Source organism: Megalopta genalis, chromosome 9 (genome assembly GCF_051020955.1).
Source record: "Megalopta genalis isolate 19385.01 chromosome 9, iyMegGena1_principal, whole genome shotgun sequence".
Lineage (NCBI taxonomy): Eukaryota > Metazoa > Arthropoda > Insecta > Hymenoptera > Halictidae > Megalopta > Megalopta genalis.
The window spans coordinates 20,095,600-20,112,645 of record NC_135021.1 but is presented as its reverse complement, the minus strand read 5'-3'; the positions used below and the strand labels follow the sequence as shown (position 1 = coordinate 20,112,645).

Here is a 17,046-nt window from a genome sequence, read left to right as displayed (position 1 = left end):
ACGACCAACAACTGCGAGAGAAGAATCTATAGAAACACAAATGTCGATAAATCCTGCGAAAACGCCTTTGTAATTAACGCAAGAAGTGGGCACCCGATGTATCTCTATGTACACAATGTTACAATGAAAGAAGATGTTACGGAGTCCACGTATTATATTGCTATGTGATGATAATATGCCGAAAAATTTAACAAATGATGAAGGCAAACTGGCGGAAATGTTACTAGGTCTATTGCAGGCTGTAAAGGATATAATAGAAATAATGTGTGGGGAATATTACCCAACAATTAATTAATTACTGCGTTCTCAATTTTAATTACAAAATATAATACATTTATAGGACCCTTGGTCATGAAGATAGTCTTCTAAATACGACGTTAAGAGATCATTGTAGCTTCAACGCAATTTGAACAATATTGCTTCATTCTGTCTATAAAATGTTACACAACGCCCTAGCTCTGACTGAATCAGTAACTACCGAATCGATCAATCTAATTTGCCATAAAGCGCATAACAAATATAATTAGTGAATTTATAGTTATAATTGTACGATGCTGTTCGTAGATCATTCAAACATCCCAATTTCTGTTTTACCGATTACTAGCTATCTAATTTTTTGTTTGCTGGGTGCAGATATCCTATGATAATAATTGTACGACCGCACTACCAATTTTACGACGATGCTAGTTATGTTTGAAATGATTAAAACGGACATGATCGTTAAGAATACCACGATGTCTACGTCGCAACGCTGGTACCAAGGTTGATGGGCCGCGTTTGAACGAAGATGGGGGGTGCCTTTATTGCGAATCACGTACTCAACCCACCATGCTAGATACTCCGCCAGATTGTATGGTGTATCGTTCACGAGCTCTTTTAGTGCGATTATCTTTTCCTTGTACCTGCAAAAGTCGAAGTAAAATTATACGTTCTTGTAAAACTACATCAGAAAAGCTTAACAATATTGTCAACTTAGGTTCTGTTACTTCGAAATATTCTTTCAGTATGATTGATAGAGGTAAGTATGTTTACTTTGTAACTGATTGACCATATAATGTGTTTAATGATAAGATTATCTTTAATTTCTAATAATATCCCTTCCATATGTTATGTTTTTATAAATATGTAACTTGAACGCTACATTTTTATCAAGCAAGTGGTACTTTACGAAACATAAAGTGTTGATTTAAAAATTGATATTTTTAAATGAGCAAATTTTGAAATACGTATTTTTTTCAGCAAATACGTTATACCAGGAAATATAACTTCGCTTGCAAGGTTGTGAGTTTGAAAATACTCACTCTTTATTAGTTATAATCTCCCGAATAGCAGCTACCAATTCTTCTCTCGTAACAGTTACAATGTCCATGCATTTTGCGACACCGAGGGCTTCCATCCTGAGCACTTGGTAGTCTTGATCCGCTAATATCGGTAATCCTAATAGGGGTACCGAAAAGTGTACCGCTTCCTCAGTACTTTGCACACCTCCTTGATAGATGAACAGCTTAATATTTGGGTGCGCTGTGTAACAAGGTTCCACGGTTAATAACCAAAAGTTAATTTTTATGGACGCTTCAAGATGAACTGTACATCTAAATAACTCTATAGGAACTGAACGTATTACGATACAAGAACGACAAATTTGATCGTGCAAATTGACACCAGTTGGCAATTCTTGTCTCCAAGTTCTTTTGTAGATGGTAGCTTTTAAACACATTTGAAACAAAATCGAAGACTATGAGTCATACACTGAATCAAGCGTTATAACTTTATTTTCAAAATATACTATATATATATATATATATATATATATATATATATATATAGTATATTTTGAAAATAAAGTTATAACGCTTGATTCAGTGTATGACTATATATATATATATATATATATATATATATATATATATACTATATATATATACTATATATATATATACTATATATATATATATATATATATATATATATATATATATATATATATATATATATATATATATTTTCTTCTGTTCTATTCTATTTTATTTCGTTGAACTCGTCAAGCTATCAGATACTTGGCTTTCTTTGACGTCACGATATCGAAGTTTTTCAAAAGATCCTGGAGACAATACCCACGATTACTTTCCTCATAAAAAATGAGACTGTACCAAGAATGCTCTGTTGCGGTAGCCATTTTCCAGTAAAGACGTTATCGGGCTTGTTGGCCATGTCCCCCTCGAACTTCCACACAACTTTATAGGGCAGTCTGGAAAATACATCAAGGAAAATCTGTAGGGTATCTGTAGGCATGCTCGAGCTCCTAGCATTGCTTCCCAGACTGATGTAGATAAATCCTTCGGTTGCGTTATCCAGAAAGCGTTTCAGATTCTATGGATAATCATGGATAATCATTCATGGATAATCATCTGTCTCTTTCAATCAACAACAAAGTTAACGCAAAGGAGTTCATTTTACGCATACGTACCGCGGGCAAAGGAGTCGAGGTCTTCTCGACGTGGAAAGACGTGAAGGTAATCATGTTCGCAAGCTTTGGTCTGGCTGGTGATATGGCATCGGCTTGGTTGACAAATACAACACTAGTGTTCTTTAGTATGTCGAGCAACGGAGGCAAGGGACCGAAGTATTCTTCCGCTAATTTCTGCTGACGTGGGAAGAGATCACGGTAGGTAATATACAACAACCGTGAGAGCTTTAGAAAATTTTGCAGTCTTCTATAAAATGGCTGATTCGTCCCCACGTTCGGCTCCACTTCCCAGTTCTCGTGCGATGGCAATATCACACCACCGAGTGCGTGTTCATTCAATGTAAGAATTCTCATTGAGCTCAACCCTAAAAGTAGATGACGAAACAAACATATTTGTAATATAGAAAATTTTAATGATTGTTTTTTTCTTGACGTAATTTCCACACTGATGCACCACAGAATAATAACTTAAGTAGAGACATATTTAGTTTGCGTTGTGTCAGAAATAGATTATACATTTTTTTGAATTATAAAATGTTCCAACCTTTTGCATCAGTTTGCATCGTTTTATATTAAATGTCATTTTGATGAAACGCAGCTTTGTAGAAGTCATTTTAATTATCACTCCTTGTTTCAGCTTAATTATAGAACTGCCTTGTCATCGATTAAAAGTTATGTCTGAAATTACTCAATGAATCTCTCAGTTATTACGTGCCTAATATTATCTACTCTACACGCTTGTTAAATAATACCGATGAGTGGCATTGCAAGTTTTGTTCTTCATAATATTATTACCAGTGAACGATAGTTTCGACACACTCTTGTTTTATGTTGCCAATATGTAACATAACTTTGTCACATAACTTTGAATTCTGATTTCGGCGTTATTTTACGGCGTTATTAAGCAGGAAACTGAAATTATAGGTGGTGTTTCATCCTAAACGAACTCTTTTCTCATGAATCACAATGTAATTTTGCGAAAACAAAGGTCTTACAATCATGCTCTTGACACTCAAACGTGAACGATTTATTAGCAAAGAAGTAATTGATTTTTCACGATTTTGATGACAGGTTATCATAAAAGACTTTCGAAACAAATGTAAAGAAATACCTATCAAGGGTGCGTCGAACCTATAGGCGAAGGCGTAGATGGCAGGCATCGTGAGCATTTCGGCCAATACAACATCGAATTTTTGGTTGCTGTTGGGTGCGTAGATCGGCTTCATATCCGTGTGGTTCAGCACGTTTTCCGCGAAATTGTATGCTTTGTTATACAGATACTTCTCGACGAACGCAAGCCAATCGAACTTTCCGAAACGTAACTTCATAAAATCGATGTTGTCCATTTCCTTGTACGTGTTGCTAACGTCGATTTGTTGGAACCTCTTCGAGTCCATATTCGGGATCGGATTCGTTGTGACGAGCACTATCTCGTGGCCGCGTTCGTGCAACTCGAGCCATAATTTTCGGTAGGGAATCTGATGGCTGTAAGACGGCGTCGGGACAATGGCTAAGATCCTGGCGGCCTGTATTTGCTGGCTGATGCAGACGAAGCCGAAGACCGAAAGTACAACCGACGACACAGTATACTTCATGGTGCCAAGAATCGATGATCAATCGCTGGTGCTGACTACGAAATTACTAATCGTTAGATTCGCACGTTCCTGTGGATTTAAGTACGTTTATCTATATAAAGCAGCAGGTCCAGTAGTGCAATCTGTAGACGCTGCTGCTGAGTCATGGTTTCAATGTGGGAGATTAACGCAAATCATCATGCATAGTAGGGTGTTCTGCTGCAATACTTGAGATCTTCTAAAAATGTGAACGATACATCCGGAGTGCCGCTTATCATCGATGAAAGTCACAACGTGTCAACGTTATTTTTCTTTTTAATACCAACAGTTTCGTAATTGCATTCCGAAGTATGGCTATATTTAGTGCTTTCTCGATTATTAACTGCGATAATTAAAACGATTGTTAATTAGATAACGGATTTTCATGAATTTTATGCAAATTACACTTTCCGATAAAATAAAACCTTTTGTTTTTGTTTTATTAATAATTGCTCTCTCTCTCTCTCTAATCGGTCTTAAAAGATAAAGGAGGGTTTCCCGAACATAGTGGCTTACATTTTATTGTAATAGCGAATTAGAATTTTCTAACGTTTTTACATTTCATGCAATACCTCATTTTGGGATTTTACTATTCATTATTAAACCTCTCTAATCAAATCCACGTGGATCACTTTGTACAACGAGAATACAGCAGATACAAGATGTGACTATACCAAGAATGCTCTGCTGAGGAAACCATTTTCCAGTAAAGACGTTATCGGGCTTGTTAGGCATGTCCTTCTCGAACTTCCACACAACTTTATGGGGCAGTTTGGAAAATACGTCAAGGAAAACCTTTAGGGTCTCTTTAGGTGTGCTTCAGCTCATGGCGTTGCCACCCGGACTAAAGTAGATGAATCCTTCGGTCGCATTATCCACAAATTGTTTTATATCCTACTAACAAAGGAAACAAGGATAATCATCTGCCTCTCTCGACGAACAACAAAGTTAACGCAAAGTCAGTGCGGCTCATTATTAAGGGAGTTGATCCGAAGGGCTTTGCTCTATGGCCAGGTACTAAGTTTTAATAACTGATTCTATGTACCGTAATATTCAAAAATAGTTATTGTTAGAATAAACTTCGAAAATGGCTATGCGAAATTTGCATTTGATCAGCTATTTTACACGTCGCTAAATATACGCATTGAACAAAAGCATTCTTAAACAATTAACAGTTAGGCAAGAATATCTGAGAGTCACACAGAATGGCGAAGATGTTTCAAAGTGCAAAGACTGTTTACTGCAAGGTTAATATAACAGGAACTGATAGATTATTATTTCTCGTATTTTTTGCAGAATATGCAAAGCCCATTAATATTTTATTTAAAATGACCTAGACAATAACAAAAATGTTTTTTTTTATTATTTTGCTATTATTTGGAATGACAGAAAAGAATAAAAAGCTCTCAGTTTTTAACTTTTTAATTTTTAATTTTTAACTTTTTAATCTTCTTATCTCCTTTATTCGTTGATCTCAGTAACTTATATGCATGCTGACAATTTTATTGAAATCGGTCGATGTTGTCACGACTTCAGGATCTAGGACAAATAGGAGGACCTATCCTAATTGCATTTTCAGAGTTTCCACTAATTAAAACAATTGGATTGAGATGGGGAGATCTCAAAGAAGGCAAACGTATTTCCGGAGGCGATGTTTGCAAAACAAAAATATTTTTATTTTTTGTTACATCATTCAGGCAGTACCATCAATGAATGGTCACACATACAACAAAACCAATCGATTAAATCGTGTCCCTGTTACTAGGAACAAACATGGTCAAGTCATACACATTGCGTTGTCCAATTCCCATTCATTATATATTTACGTAAACAGCACATCGTTACATATACTATTAAAGAATTATTTGAGTTATAGTGAACTAAATCAACAATATAAAGTTTGAGCACAGTTCGAACAATTCTGGCTCACTCTGTTCGTAAACTAATTACTACACACCAACAACGTATCTCCCTAGCTCCGACTGAATCAATAACTACCGTATCGATCAGTCTAATTTGCCATAAAACGCATAACTAAATATAATTGATAAATTTATAGTTATACTTAGTGTGATGCTGTTCGTGGTTCATTCATACTTCCAACTTTCTGCTTTACCGATTTCTAGTTATCTGATTTTTTGTTTGCTGGGAGCAGATATCCTATGATAATAATTGTATGAGCGCACGACCAATTTCGCGATGATGCCAGTTATGCTTAAAATGATTAAAACGGTCACGATCGTTAGGAATACCACGATGTCCATGTCGCAGTACTGGTACCACGGTTGATGTGCCAAGTTTGAACGAAGGTGAGGAATGCCTTTATTGCGAATCACGTACTCAACCCACCATACTAGGTTCCCGATCATATCGTACGGGGTATCGTTCACGAGCTTTTTCAATGCGATTATCTTTTCTTTGTACCTGGAAAAGTCGAAGTGAAATTACATACTCTTGTAGAACTACATCAAACATGCTTAACTATATCGTCAATCTAAATTTTGTCGCTGTAGAAAACTGAAGGTGATCTTGACGACTCTAGAGAATGAATAGTCGACAAAAACTTTCGTATTATCATCTTAACCCTTATGTTAATAATTAAAACTGTCGACGTGTTGCTCTAGACAGAGGTACCCTGGTATCCCTATGATGTGCACCTTTATTATTTTACTGTTTTATATAACTCTCATGTAGTTATATAAACATTTATTTTTATTTATATGATACTTATTACAGCAATGAATTATTTTTATCAATTGCCTGTAAAGTATCTATTCCTTCCGACCCTCGCTACAATCTTCTTCTATAAGCGTACGCGGATACCCCGGTTACTGAACAAACATTATCAGCGTAGCATGACTAATTGATATTTTTCAAACAAATAATTTCGAAATAGGAAGGATTAAATTTCTGTACGTATTTCAATAAACAATTTGTACGGAGAAATATATTACCGTGTCCAAGGTTGCGAGTTTAAAAATACTTACTCTTTATTAATTATGATCTCTTGAATGGCACTCTCCAATTCTTCACTTGTGATAGTCAAAATGTCGATGTATTTAGCAACACCGAGGGCCTCCAATCTGAATATTTGGTAGTCTTGATCCGCTAATATCGGCATTCCTATTAGAGGTACCGAAAAGTGTATCGCCTCCTCAGTACTTTGTAGTCCTCCTTGATAGATGAACAGCTTAATATTGGGGTGCGCTGTATAACAATGTAGCACAGTTAATAGAATATCTCTGTGGGAACTGAATGAAATACAATGTCACTAGCTATAAAATCAATGCTATAAAATTGTCACTAGCTCTGTCATATTTTTTTTTTTCAAATTCAAGATCAACTCGTCATGTCATTAGTCATTTGGCTTTCTTTGGCGTTACTTATTGGTGGATTTCAAAATATTCTGAAGACAAGACCCACAAATACCTTCCTCATAAAAAATGAGACTGTACCAAGAATGCTCTGTTGTGGTAGCCATTTTTCAGTAAAGACGTTATCGGGCTTGTTGGCCATATCCCTCTCGAACTTCCACACAACTTTATAGGGCAGTTTGGAAAATACATCAAGGAAAATTTGTAGGGTATCTGTAGGCATGCTCGAGCTCCTAGCGTTGCTACCCAGATTGAAGTAGATAAATCCTTCGGTTGCGTTATCCACGAAGCGTTTCAGATCCTAGCAACAAAGAAAACATGGATGATCATTTGCATCTTTCAACGAACAACGAAGTTAACGCAAAGAAGTACATTTTACGCATACGTACCGCGGACAAAGGAGTCGGGGTCTTCTCAACGTGGGTAGTCGTGAAGGTGATCATGTTCGCAAGCTTCGGTCTGGCTGGCGTTATGGCATCGGCTTGGTTGACAAATACAACACTAGTGTTCTTTAGTATGTCGAGCAACGGAGGCAAGGGGCCGAAGTATCCTTCCGCTAATTTCTGCTGACGTGGGAAGAGATCACGGTAGGTAATATACAAGAACCGCCAGAGTTTAAGAAAATTTTGTAGCCTCTTATAAAATGGCTTATTCGTTCCTGTGTTCGCCTCCAGTTCCCAGCTGTACTCGTGCGATGGCAATACCAGACCACCGAGTGCGTGTTGATTCAGTGAAATAATTCCCAGTGAGCTCAACCCTAAAAGGAAATGACGAATCGAATTTGCTACGTAATATCGATAATTTTAATGATTGTTTGTTTCTCATTTTTAGATGAAAACCTCATATTTAGATGCGTTGAATCAGAAATGGATTATACAGTTTTTTTGAATTATAAAAAGTTTCAACATTATGCATCAGATGTTTTCATGTTGAATGCCATTGTAGTAAGCACACCTTGTTTCAGTGTAATTATAGAACTGCCTTGTCATCGATTAAAAGTGGTGCCTGAAATGACTCAATGAGTCAATTAGTATGTGGCTCATTTAATTTTCTGTATATACATAAAATAGCGTGTCTAATATTATCGCCTACTCTATAAACTTGGTAAGTAATATCGATATATATATATGACACTGCAAGTTTCGTTCTTCACAATACTATTACGAATGAACAACAGTTTCGGCATATTCTTGTTTTATGTTGCTAATTTAAAGAAAGAATATATTATTTATTTAAGCATTGATATCCTCGTACTTTCAAGAGATTTTAAATCGATACACCGGTATATCATACTTTGAATTATAACTTTAAACAAACGTCTTACAATCATGCTCTTGACATTCGATCGTGAACGATTTATTGTCAAGGAAGTGGTTGATTTTTCGCGTTTTTGGTGACAGGTTATCGTAAAAGACCTTCTCATACATTCAAAACATTCTGAATAAGTATCTTGTACAACGATATTAAAGAAGATCCCAATTATTGTAGTAAACAATAAATATACTATAGTGCTAAATATAAATTTTTACAATTAAATTAATTTTTTATATATCACTTATTTACTTACAGTTTGTCTTCCTCTTATGAAACTTCTTTCAGTTAAGAATTATATTCATATTCGTTGCATAATAAGGATTTTCTGAGAATAATACTTTTTACCCTGATAATTCCACAATAACAGATATTTTTCTGAACTAAACACATAACATCGAATAACAATACAAAAACGACAGTCGAGTTTTATTCTCCGGCTTTGATAATAATTAATTGAAATTCGTGAAGTGGGACATTTTTTATCAATCTTGACTACGTCTTCGGAAAAATCGAACGTTACGTAGCTATTGCAAGTGTCTGATTACTTTTTATATTTAGAGAAGCGTTTACAACCAATTCCCTCATGGAATTATGAGTAAATTTGTTGACGGATTACTGCGACAATAGGAGTAATTTATATGGTTACATTGGATCGTTGTACATTCTAGTATAATAATTTGTGCGTGATTACGTTTTGAATGATATTAGATTTACGTGGTGAATCTGTTTGTTAGGTTTGAGGGGTTATATCTTTTTAGTCTAAAGCCTGGTATCGGCGCGAATTAGCTAGATATGTTGTGATAACTGTTCTATGTGGCGTTTTCTGTAGTTTGATACTTCTTGTTTGACAGTATTTATTGCCAGGTCGCGTTCTGTATTATCTCACTGAAGACATCCTATAGAGCACTACATATGTTACGAAGGGTTTTTAACGGAAATCTTTGTAAAATTTCTATCAGGCATGAAAGGATTGTTGTAAACAAAAAGCTTCGTCCTTCGAATCTATCTTTGATTCATTAACGAAAAAAATTTGCCCATGTATTTAGGGACGTTCTAGTTTGTGGAATTTCCGTGTAGAAACATCTTAGAGGATTGCAATACGATCCTTTTATACGCAATTAAAATAGTTTAAATATCGAAAGTTTTGCGAAAAATCGAGAAATTATTGAACTTTTTAAAGCCACTGTAGGTATGCAGCCGATTTTTTCTCTATAAACGAATCCTTTCACCTCCTTTCTCATAGTAATACATGTATGTAATAGAAATATCGTGATATATGCGTCACTATAAGAATCATGTTTTTACAAAATGAGAAAAACATAATATTATTGAAAATAATTTCGCACTAATTTATGTGTCCCAGAAATACGATAGCAATTTTGTGTGAACTAAAACGGCTAAATTCTTGGATTGGTCTATTAAACAATTGTTCGAAGTTTCATAAATATCGGCGTGTATTACTGGGTTCCCCTTTTTAGACTTTCCAAACAAATGTAAAGAAATACCTATCAAAGGTGCGTCGAATCTATGAGCCAAGGCGTAGAGGGCTGGCATCGACAGAAATTCAACCATCACAAGGTCGATTTTTCGCGTGCTGTTGGGTGCGTAGATCGTTTTCATATCCGTGTGGTTCAGCACAACGTTTACGAAATCAGATCCCCTGTCATACAGATACTCCTCTGTGAACGTCAGCCAAGACATCCTTTTAAAACGATTCTTCATGAAATCAAGGTCGCGCAAGGTCTCGTACGATTTACTAACGTCGATTTGTTGGAACGTCTTCGAGTCTATGTTCGGGATCGGATCCGTTGTGACGAGCACTATTGCGTGGCCGCGTTCGTGCAACTCGAGCCATAATCTTCGATACGGAATCTGATGGCTGTATGATGGTGTCGGGATAACCACTAAGATCCGGGCGGACTCTACTTGCTGACTGATGCAGAGCAAGCTGAATACCGAATGCACGACCAGCAGAGTGAACTTCATAGTTGCACTGGTCATGAGACTACTGTTTGTTGAATCGTACGTCCCCGTGGTTTTGTGCGTTGAAATTCATTTCGAGCTCAGCTGTGGGTGCGAGATGACGTCGACAAAAAAGGAAAAAAATAATGTTCTCTTCATTTGTGTTATGTAATAGTATACAATGGACTTGTGAGTAGAAAATATTGGTTCCATCGTTTCACTTCCAGATTTATGGAAATCTTTTTTGATGAATTACATATACAAACATTTCTCAAAACTAGAGACAACTCTAATGAGATACTGTAACGATAATGACTGTTGTAGAAATGATTACTGTAACAATAAGAGGAATGTAAGATATATATTCAAATTTTATAAATGTAATTTACAATTGAGAACAAATGACTACAGAAATTACAAATTACGAAACGTGCAAATATGAAAAAAAAGAACAAAGCAGATAATAAAAGTACAACATTGTGTTGTATTAAAGCATGTTGAATGGCTTGAAAACGATATGTAGCTGATCATCGTAAAGGTGAATTTAAGTAGAAGTATTCTATATTTATATATTCTGCGTAACAATTCTATCCTTAATTTTATTTCTTGGTCGATACAGAAATTTTTTATAATAGCATGCAAACACTGAAAAAATAACGCACTATCATCGGTTTCACGGGGGTTCTTCATGATTATTTGTATTATAATTTGTACTATAATTAACTAATAACTATAATTAACTAGAATTAAATAATAGCTATCATTAACTATAATTAACTGCAATTAATTATAAATAACTACAATTAACTACAATTAATTATAAATAACCACAATTAACTACACAGTTAATTATAAATAACAACAATTAACTGCAATTAACTGCAATTAACTACAATTAACTACAATCGACTATAATTAACTACAGTTAACTATAACTAATGAAATATAACTAACAACAACTCAAAGTTTGAGCACAGTTAAAAGAATTCTGGCACTCTCTGTTCGTAAATCGATTACTACGCGCGAACAACGTATGTTCGTAGCTATGATTAAATCAGTAACGAGGAGTACGATGGAATTTGTCATGAAATGCATAACAATTGAAATTGATGAATTTGTGGTTTTGCTAGTATGATATCGCTTGTAGATAATTGATAGTTTCAACATTCTGCTTGATCGATTTCTAGCTATTTAATTTTTTGTTTGCCGGATGCAGATATCCTCTGATAATAATTGTACCACCGCAGAGCCACTTTCACGATGATGCTAGTTATACTTGAAATTATTAAAACGGACACGATCGTTAGGAATACCACGATGTCCATGTCGCAACGCTGATACCATGGCTGATGTGCCAAGTTTGAACGGAGATAGGGGGTGCCTTTATTGCGAATCACGTATTCGACCCACCATGTTAAGTACTCCGATGTATTGTATGGGGTATCGTTCACGAGCTCCTTCAGTGCGATCATCTTTTCTTTGTACCTGGAAAAGTCGATGGAAAATTATACGAAGGAAAATTACATCGGAGAAGCTTAACTATATTGTCAACTTAGGTTCTGTTGTTGCTCCTAAATATTGTTTTCAGTAACGATTCGTATAGTTAACGACGTTTACTTTAGAATTAGTTGACAATACCTGTTCAATAAACGACAAAAGTCTCTCTAAACTCTAATGATATCTCTTCGACAAATGTTTATTTTTTCTCGTAAGTACGTAACTTGATTGCGAAATGTTGATTTAAAGATCGATGTTTTTTAAAAAAAGAAATCGAAAAAAATATAAAATGAATATTCCATACGTATGTATTTCAATAAATAAGTTGTACGAGGAAATATAATTTTGTGTACAAGATTGTGAGTTCGAGTACTCACTGTTTATTACTTATGACCTCTCGAATGGCAGCCTCCAATTCTTCTCTCGTGATAGATACGATCTCCATGCATTTTGCAACACCGAGGGCCTCCATCTTGAGGATTTGTGTGTCTTGATCTCCTAATATCGGAAATCCTAATAGTGGTACCGAAAAGTGTATCGCCTCTTCGCTACTTTGCACACCTCCTTGGTAGATGAAAAGCTTAACATTGGGGTGCGCTGTATAACAATGTTCGACGGTTAATAACCAAAAGTCGATTTCTATACAACACGCGATTCATTAGGTACTAAACAACGGAATCGCTATGGGAATTAAAGTTGAACGATACAAGAGGGACAAACGTATGTCACGCAAATATTACGCAAATTTCGATTTTTGTTGTCTTCATGGCTTTTTGAAGTCGGCGGGTTCCAACACACATTTCAAACTAAGTTGCAGCCTATACGTCATTCACTCAGTCAGAAAGTATTACTTATTTTTAGTTTTCAAACTGTCAATTTACGATGTATTCGCGGAAAGGGGTTTGATTGACTTCTGTTTGACTTGAGCAGTCTTGTTTTTTTCAGAGTCCATACAACGCCTCCTATTGCTATGCAGAGGAATTGATCATCAGTATCGTTTTCAATGTAATGATAAAAAGAAAAAAGAAAATTTGACCGTTTCATCTTAATTTTTATGGTGAAAAATAATTTTGTGATCCATTCTTTTAGCAGATTTTCACTGATTTAGAAGTGTAAAATCACGGTATGGGGGCCATGACATATAAATTTGTACACTCTGTTCAACGAGAGTACAATTGATAGAAAATGTTGCTGTACCAAGAATGCTTTGCTGAGGAAGCCATTTTCCTGTAAAGACGTTTTCGGGCTTATTGGGCATGTCCTTCTCGAACTTCCACACAACTTTATAGGGCAGTGTGGAAAATACATCAATGAAAATCTGTAGCGTCTCTTTAGGCATCCTCGAGCTCTTAGCGATGTTACCCAAACTGAAGTAGATGAATCCTTCGGTCGCGTTATCCACAAAGCATTGTAGATCCTACAAACAAAGAATTAATAGCTGCGTATACTACTATGTCCCAAGTTCAAGGCGTTTGAGGGTCACCCAGCAGTTGTCTGATTGTCTCAGAATTTTTGTACAGCTCGTTTTTTTCTTGATTGGATCAGGATTGAGGTGTTGGAGCAGCAAGATTTCAACTCTCGGAAAATTACTTAGCTAAATTACTTACTTATAGCTAAGGGCCACCCTAACGTGCAGGACATTCGTCCTCAAAGTTAACATAAGAGGAACTGAAATATCATTAGTGGTCGTAGTTTTTGCAATATGTAAATTATCGGTACACATTTTATGCACACGTACCGCTGGCAAAGGAGTCGGGGTCTCCTCAACGTGGAAAGACGTGAAGGTAACCATGTTCGCAAGCTTCGGTCTGGCTGGCGTTATGGCATCGGCTTGGTTGACAAATACAACACTAGTGTTCTTCAGTATGTCGAGCAATGGAGGCAAAGGTCCGAAATAGTGTTCTGCTAAATTCTGCTGACGTGGGAACAGATCACGATACATAACGTACAAGAGTCGAGAGAGTTTAAGATAATTTTGTACTCTTCTCCAAAATGGTTGATTCAGTCCCACATTCTTCGCAATTTCCCAGGTGCTCTCGTGCGATGACAATATCAGACCACCGAGAGCATGTTCACTCAGGCATGTTATTGTCGTCGATACCAGCCCTAAAGGTAAACGAAGATATAATAGTATTTTATGTGCTAATAATCGAATTTAATTCGAATAATAATTTTGTGTAGGCAAAGTTCATTCAAAATTATGGCATTTTCGGGAAATGTGGGGTTTCTGAGATCATTTGAAGTAACATTTTCCTTTACAAAAGTGTTCTCCGAGGCATCGTTAACGAGTTATTAATGACAAAACACTGACATATGAGAAGCATCGAGCTTCTTAACAAGTCCAAGACATCTTATGCGATATTGAATTATTGTGTGTGATTCATTTAACCTTTTTGCAATTTCTCGTACAGTTATACGACGACTCGATTCAATTATGGCTTCGATTTTGTCATCGAAAACTTCAGAAAAGGTCGACCAGAACGTTGGTCATCTTTAAGTGAAAAATCTTCGGAACGAAATTTTTTGAACCAATTCTGACACGCGTTCTATTAAGCAATCGACGCCATAAACATCACAGATCTTTTTGCGAGCCTCGGCCGCTTTCTTGCCTTTATGAAAATGACAAAGTAAAATGTGTCGAAAATGTTCATTTTTACACTCCATGTTAAAATTGACAGCAAATTATCAGTTGTGAACAAAACTACATGGAATTTGCTTCCATAGTAATATAAACGTGTCAACAACCAAAGCTGAAGACAAAAGAAATTATAATCTTAACAAAAGAATGATAATGCAAACATAACGCTATCTATTGATGCAAACCGAAATTACTTTCTTACCACAGCACCATATTATAACATAAATGATGGCACAGTCACTTTTTGAGTTATAAAAATATATTCAGAAGATATAACTCTGACTTCACTCTTTGCACAATAATAAAGCTTCAAATATTGAAGCTAATGGTTCTCTTTTGGGGGGGGGGGGGTTTGTTGGTGCTCTTGTATGGATTCTCGCGTAGACGAGCGATTTCACATAATAGGGTTGATTTCTCCCTTGAAGTAAAACACAGGCATCGCGAAGAATCTATTAAACATTTGTTGAGGGTTCCATCAAAATTGTGCGTATCTCTTGGTTTGCCATCTTTCGAGGGAAGTATCAACAATGGCTCCCACCAATTTCTATCTTAACCGTTTATAGATAGTCAATTGTGAGGAAATTAGATGTTAAATGTGTACAAATTCTGTAGGTTGCTATGCAGGTCGCTACACCGTACCGGTTGCTGTTGGTCGCCCGATCGTACTATCGGAATTATGCGCTCGCAGCCCTTTGCACAAGCTTTACACCTAATTTTCCCACAAGTGACTGCTATTATATATACGGCTAATATTTTAACTGCACTTATTGTAGATATAGATTCGCAGATTTAGCGTTTGCCTGCCAAATTTTGTTGAAATCGGTGCTGGTCATATCGGATGCTGCCCTTGTTACACTATCGAAACACACGTTAAGAAATACCTATCAAGGGTGCGTCGAACTTATGAGCAAAGGCGTAGAAGGTTGGAGATATTTGCATTTCGACCATCACAACGTCGAACTTCCGGTCGCTGTTGGGTGCGTAGATCGGTTTCATATCCGTGTGATTCAGCACGGTTGTCGTCATATAATCAGATAAGTAAAACATATTCTCGTCGAGAAACTCAATCCAATCGACATTGTCGAATCGAAGCTGTATAAAATTGATGTCATTGACGAGGTTGTACCCTTCGCTGATGTCGATCTGCTGGAACGTCTTCGAGTTCATGTTTGGGATCGGATTCGATGTCACGAGCACTATTTCGTGGCCGCGTTTGTGCAACTCGAGCCATAGTCTTCGATATGGAATCTGATGGCTGTAAGATGGCGTCGGGACAATGGCTAAAATCCTGGCGGCCTGTACTCGCTGGCTGATGCAGAACAAGGCGACGACCGAAAATAGAACCAGCGACGGAGCAAACTTCATAGTGCCGAGAATCAACGATCAATTGCTGACACCGGCCGCAGAACTACTCATCACTGGATCGCGCGTTCTCGTCGTTCTAATTATGTTGAGCTTTTTGAAGGAGCAGTATCGGTAGTCCGATCTATAGATCATGCAAAGTCATGGAATCAATTTGGGAAATTAACGAAAATCATCGTACATGGCTCTGCTATAATAATAGTTCGTATTTTCTTTACATTTTTTTTTAAATATCAAGAGCTTCGTAATTGCATTCCGAAATATGATTTTTAGTATTCTTCTTCTGGAATATTTGATTCTAGATCGTGCACGAATTGGACATTATTATTGACTAGATAACGGATTTTCATGAATTTTATGCCAACTAAGCATTTTCTACTTCACAATTGCGCCTTAATAATTAAATTAATAATAATTTATTAATAATTAAAATGAATGAACCGTTATTTCGTCGTGTACATGTATTTACCGTTTTCCATTTTATCTATCTATTTGTTATGAACACATGCAATCTACCGTCTATATGCGATATTCATGCACGGAAAATGCATATGCGCATGAAATTAGCAAATATGCTTATTAGATAGAGAACATATGTATAGGGTGTCCCATATTTTCCGTACATGCTTCGAGTGTGTTTTCTACAAGTAAAAATAAGACTAAAATGTTTTATAATAAAAAAATCCGTAAATGCTTTGTTTAGAAGTTATGATCAAAATGAAGTTAGCAATAAATTCGATTCAATTTACGTCGCTGTTCTTGTGTCAACAAAGATGAACGTCGTTTTGAAAAGGAGATGTATGTATATTTGGCAGCGTT

The 17,046-nt window shown here is 36.2% G+C and overlaps 2 protein-coding genes across 3 annotated transcripts; both read right to left on the bottom strand.

Moving 5' to 3' along the window:
* Window positions 1-291: 291 nt before the first annotated feature.
* LOC117224685 (uncharacterized) lies at window positions 292-16,757 on the bottom strand. Its single transcript, XM_076524580.1, has 11 exons — window positions 15,747-16,757; window positions 13,966-14,333; window positions 13,425-13,644; window positions 12,605-12,824; window positions 11,919-12,215; window positions 4,755-4,897; window positions 3,579-4,076; window positions 2,468-2,832; window positions 2,151-2,370; window positions 1,302-1,521; window positions 292-902 (listed from the first exon to the last, which is right to left on the bottom strand). The coding sequence occupies exons 1-11, from the start codon at window positions 16,228-16,230 to the stop codon at window positions 605-607; spliced, it is 3,333 nt and encodes a 1,110-aa protein (XP_076380695.1). The 5' UTR covers window positions 16,231-16,757; the 3' UTR covers window positions 292-604.
* On the bottom strand, window positions 5,735-10,798 carry LOC117224500 (UDP-glycosyltransferase UGT5). Of its 2 annotated transcripts, XM_033477475.2 has the most exons (6): window positions 10,530-10,758; window positions 10,274-10,447; window positions 7,844-8,211; window positions 7,536-7,755; window positions 7,068-7,287; window positions 5,735-6,504 (listed from the first exon to the last, which is right to left on the bottom strand). In XM_033477475.2, the coding sequence occupies exons 1-6, from the start codon at window positions 10,621-10,623 to the stop codon at window positions 6,207-6,209; spliced, it is 1,374 nt and encodes a 457-aa protein (XP_033333366.2). In that variant the 5' UTR covers window positions 10,624-10,758; the 3' UTR covers window positions 5,735-6,206. The 2 variants fall into 2 exon arrangements, with proteins under 2 accessions (XP_033333366.2, XP_033333365.2); XM_033477474.2 differs by having other exon boundaries at window positions 10,274-10,798.
* Window positions 16,758-17,046: the final 289 nt, after the last annotated feature.

Bases quoted from the DNA above. Each gene is read 5' to 3' on its own strand.
- LOC117224500 (XM_033477474.2), bottom strand. From the start codon at position 10,769: ATGACCAGTGCAACTATGAAGTTCACTCTGCTGGTCGTGCATTCGGTA. The intron at 8,212-10,273 runs GTATTTCTTTAC...ATTTCCTTTTAG, and splicing joins ATTCGACGCACCTTTGATAG to GGTTGAGCTCACTGGGAATT. The intron at 7,756-7,843 runs GTACGTATGCGT...CTTTGTTGCTAG, and splicing joins CCCCGACTCCTTTGTCCGCG to GATCTGAAACGCTTCGTGGA.
- LOC117224685 (XM_076524580.1), bottom strand. From the start codon at position 16,230: ATGAAGTTTGCTCCGTCGCTGGTTCTATTTTCGGTCGTCGCCTTGTTC. The intron at 4,898-11,918 runs GCTAGAAATCGA...CATGAGCTGAAG, and splicing joins GGCAAACAAAAAATTAAATA to CACACCTAAAGAGACCCTAA. The intron at 2,833-3,578 runs GTATTTCTTTAC...ATCTACTTTTAG, and splicing joins GTTCGACGCACCCTTGATAG to GGTTGAGCTCAATGAGAATT.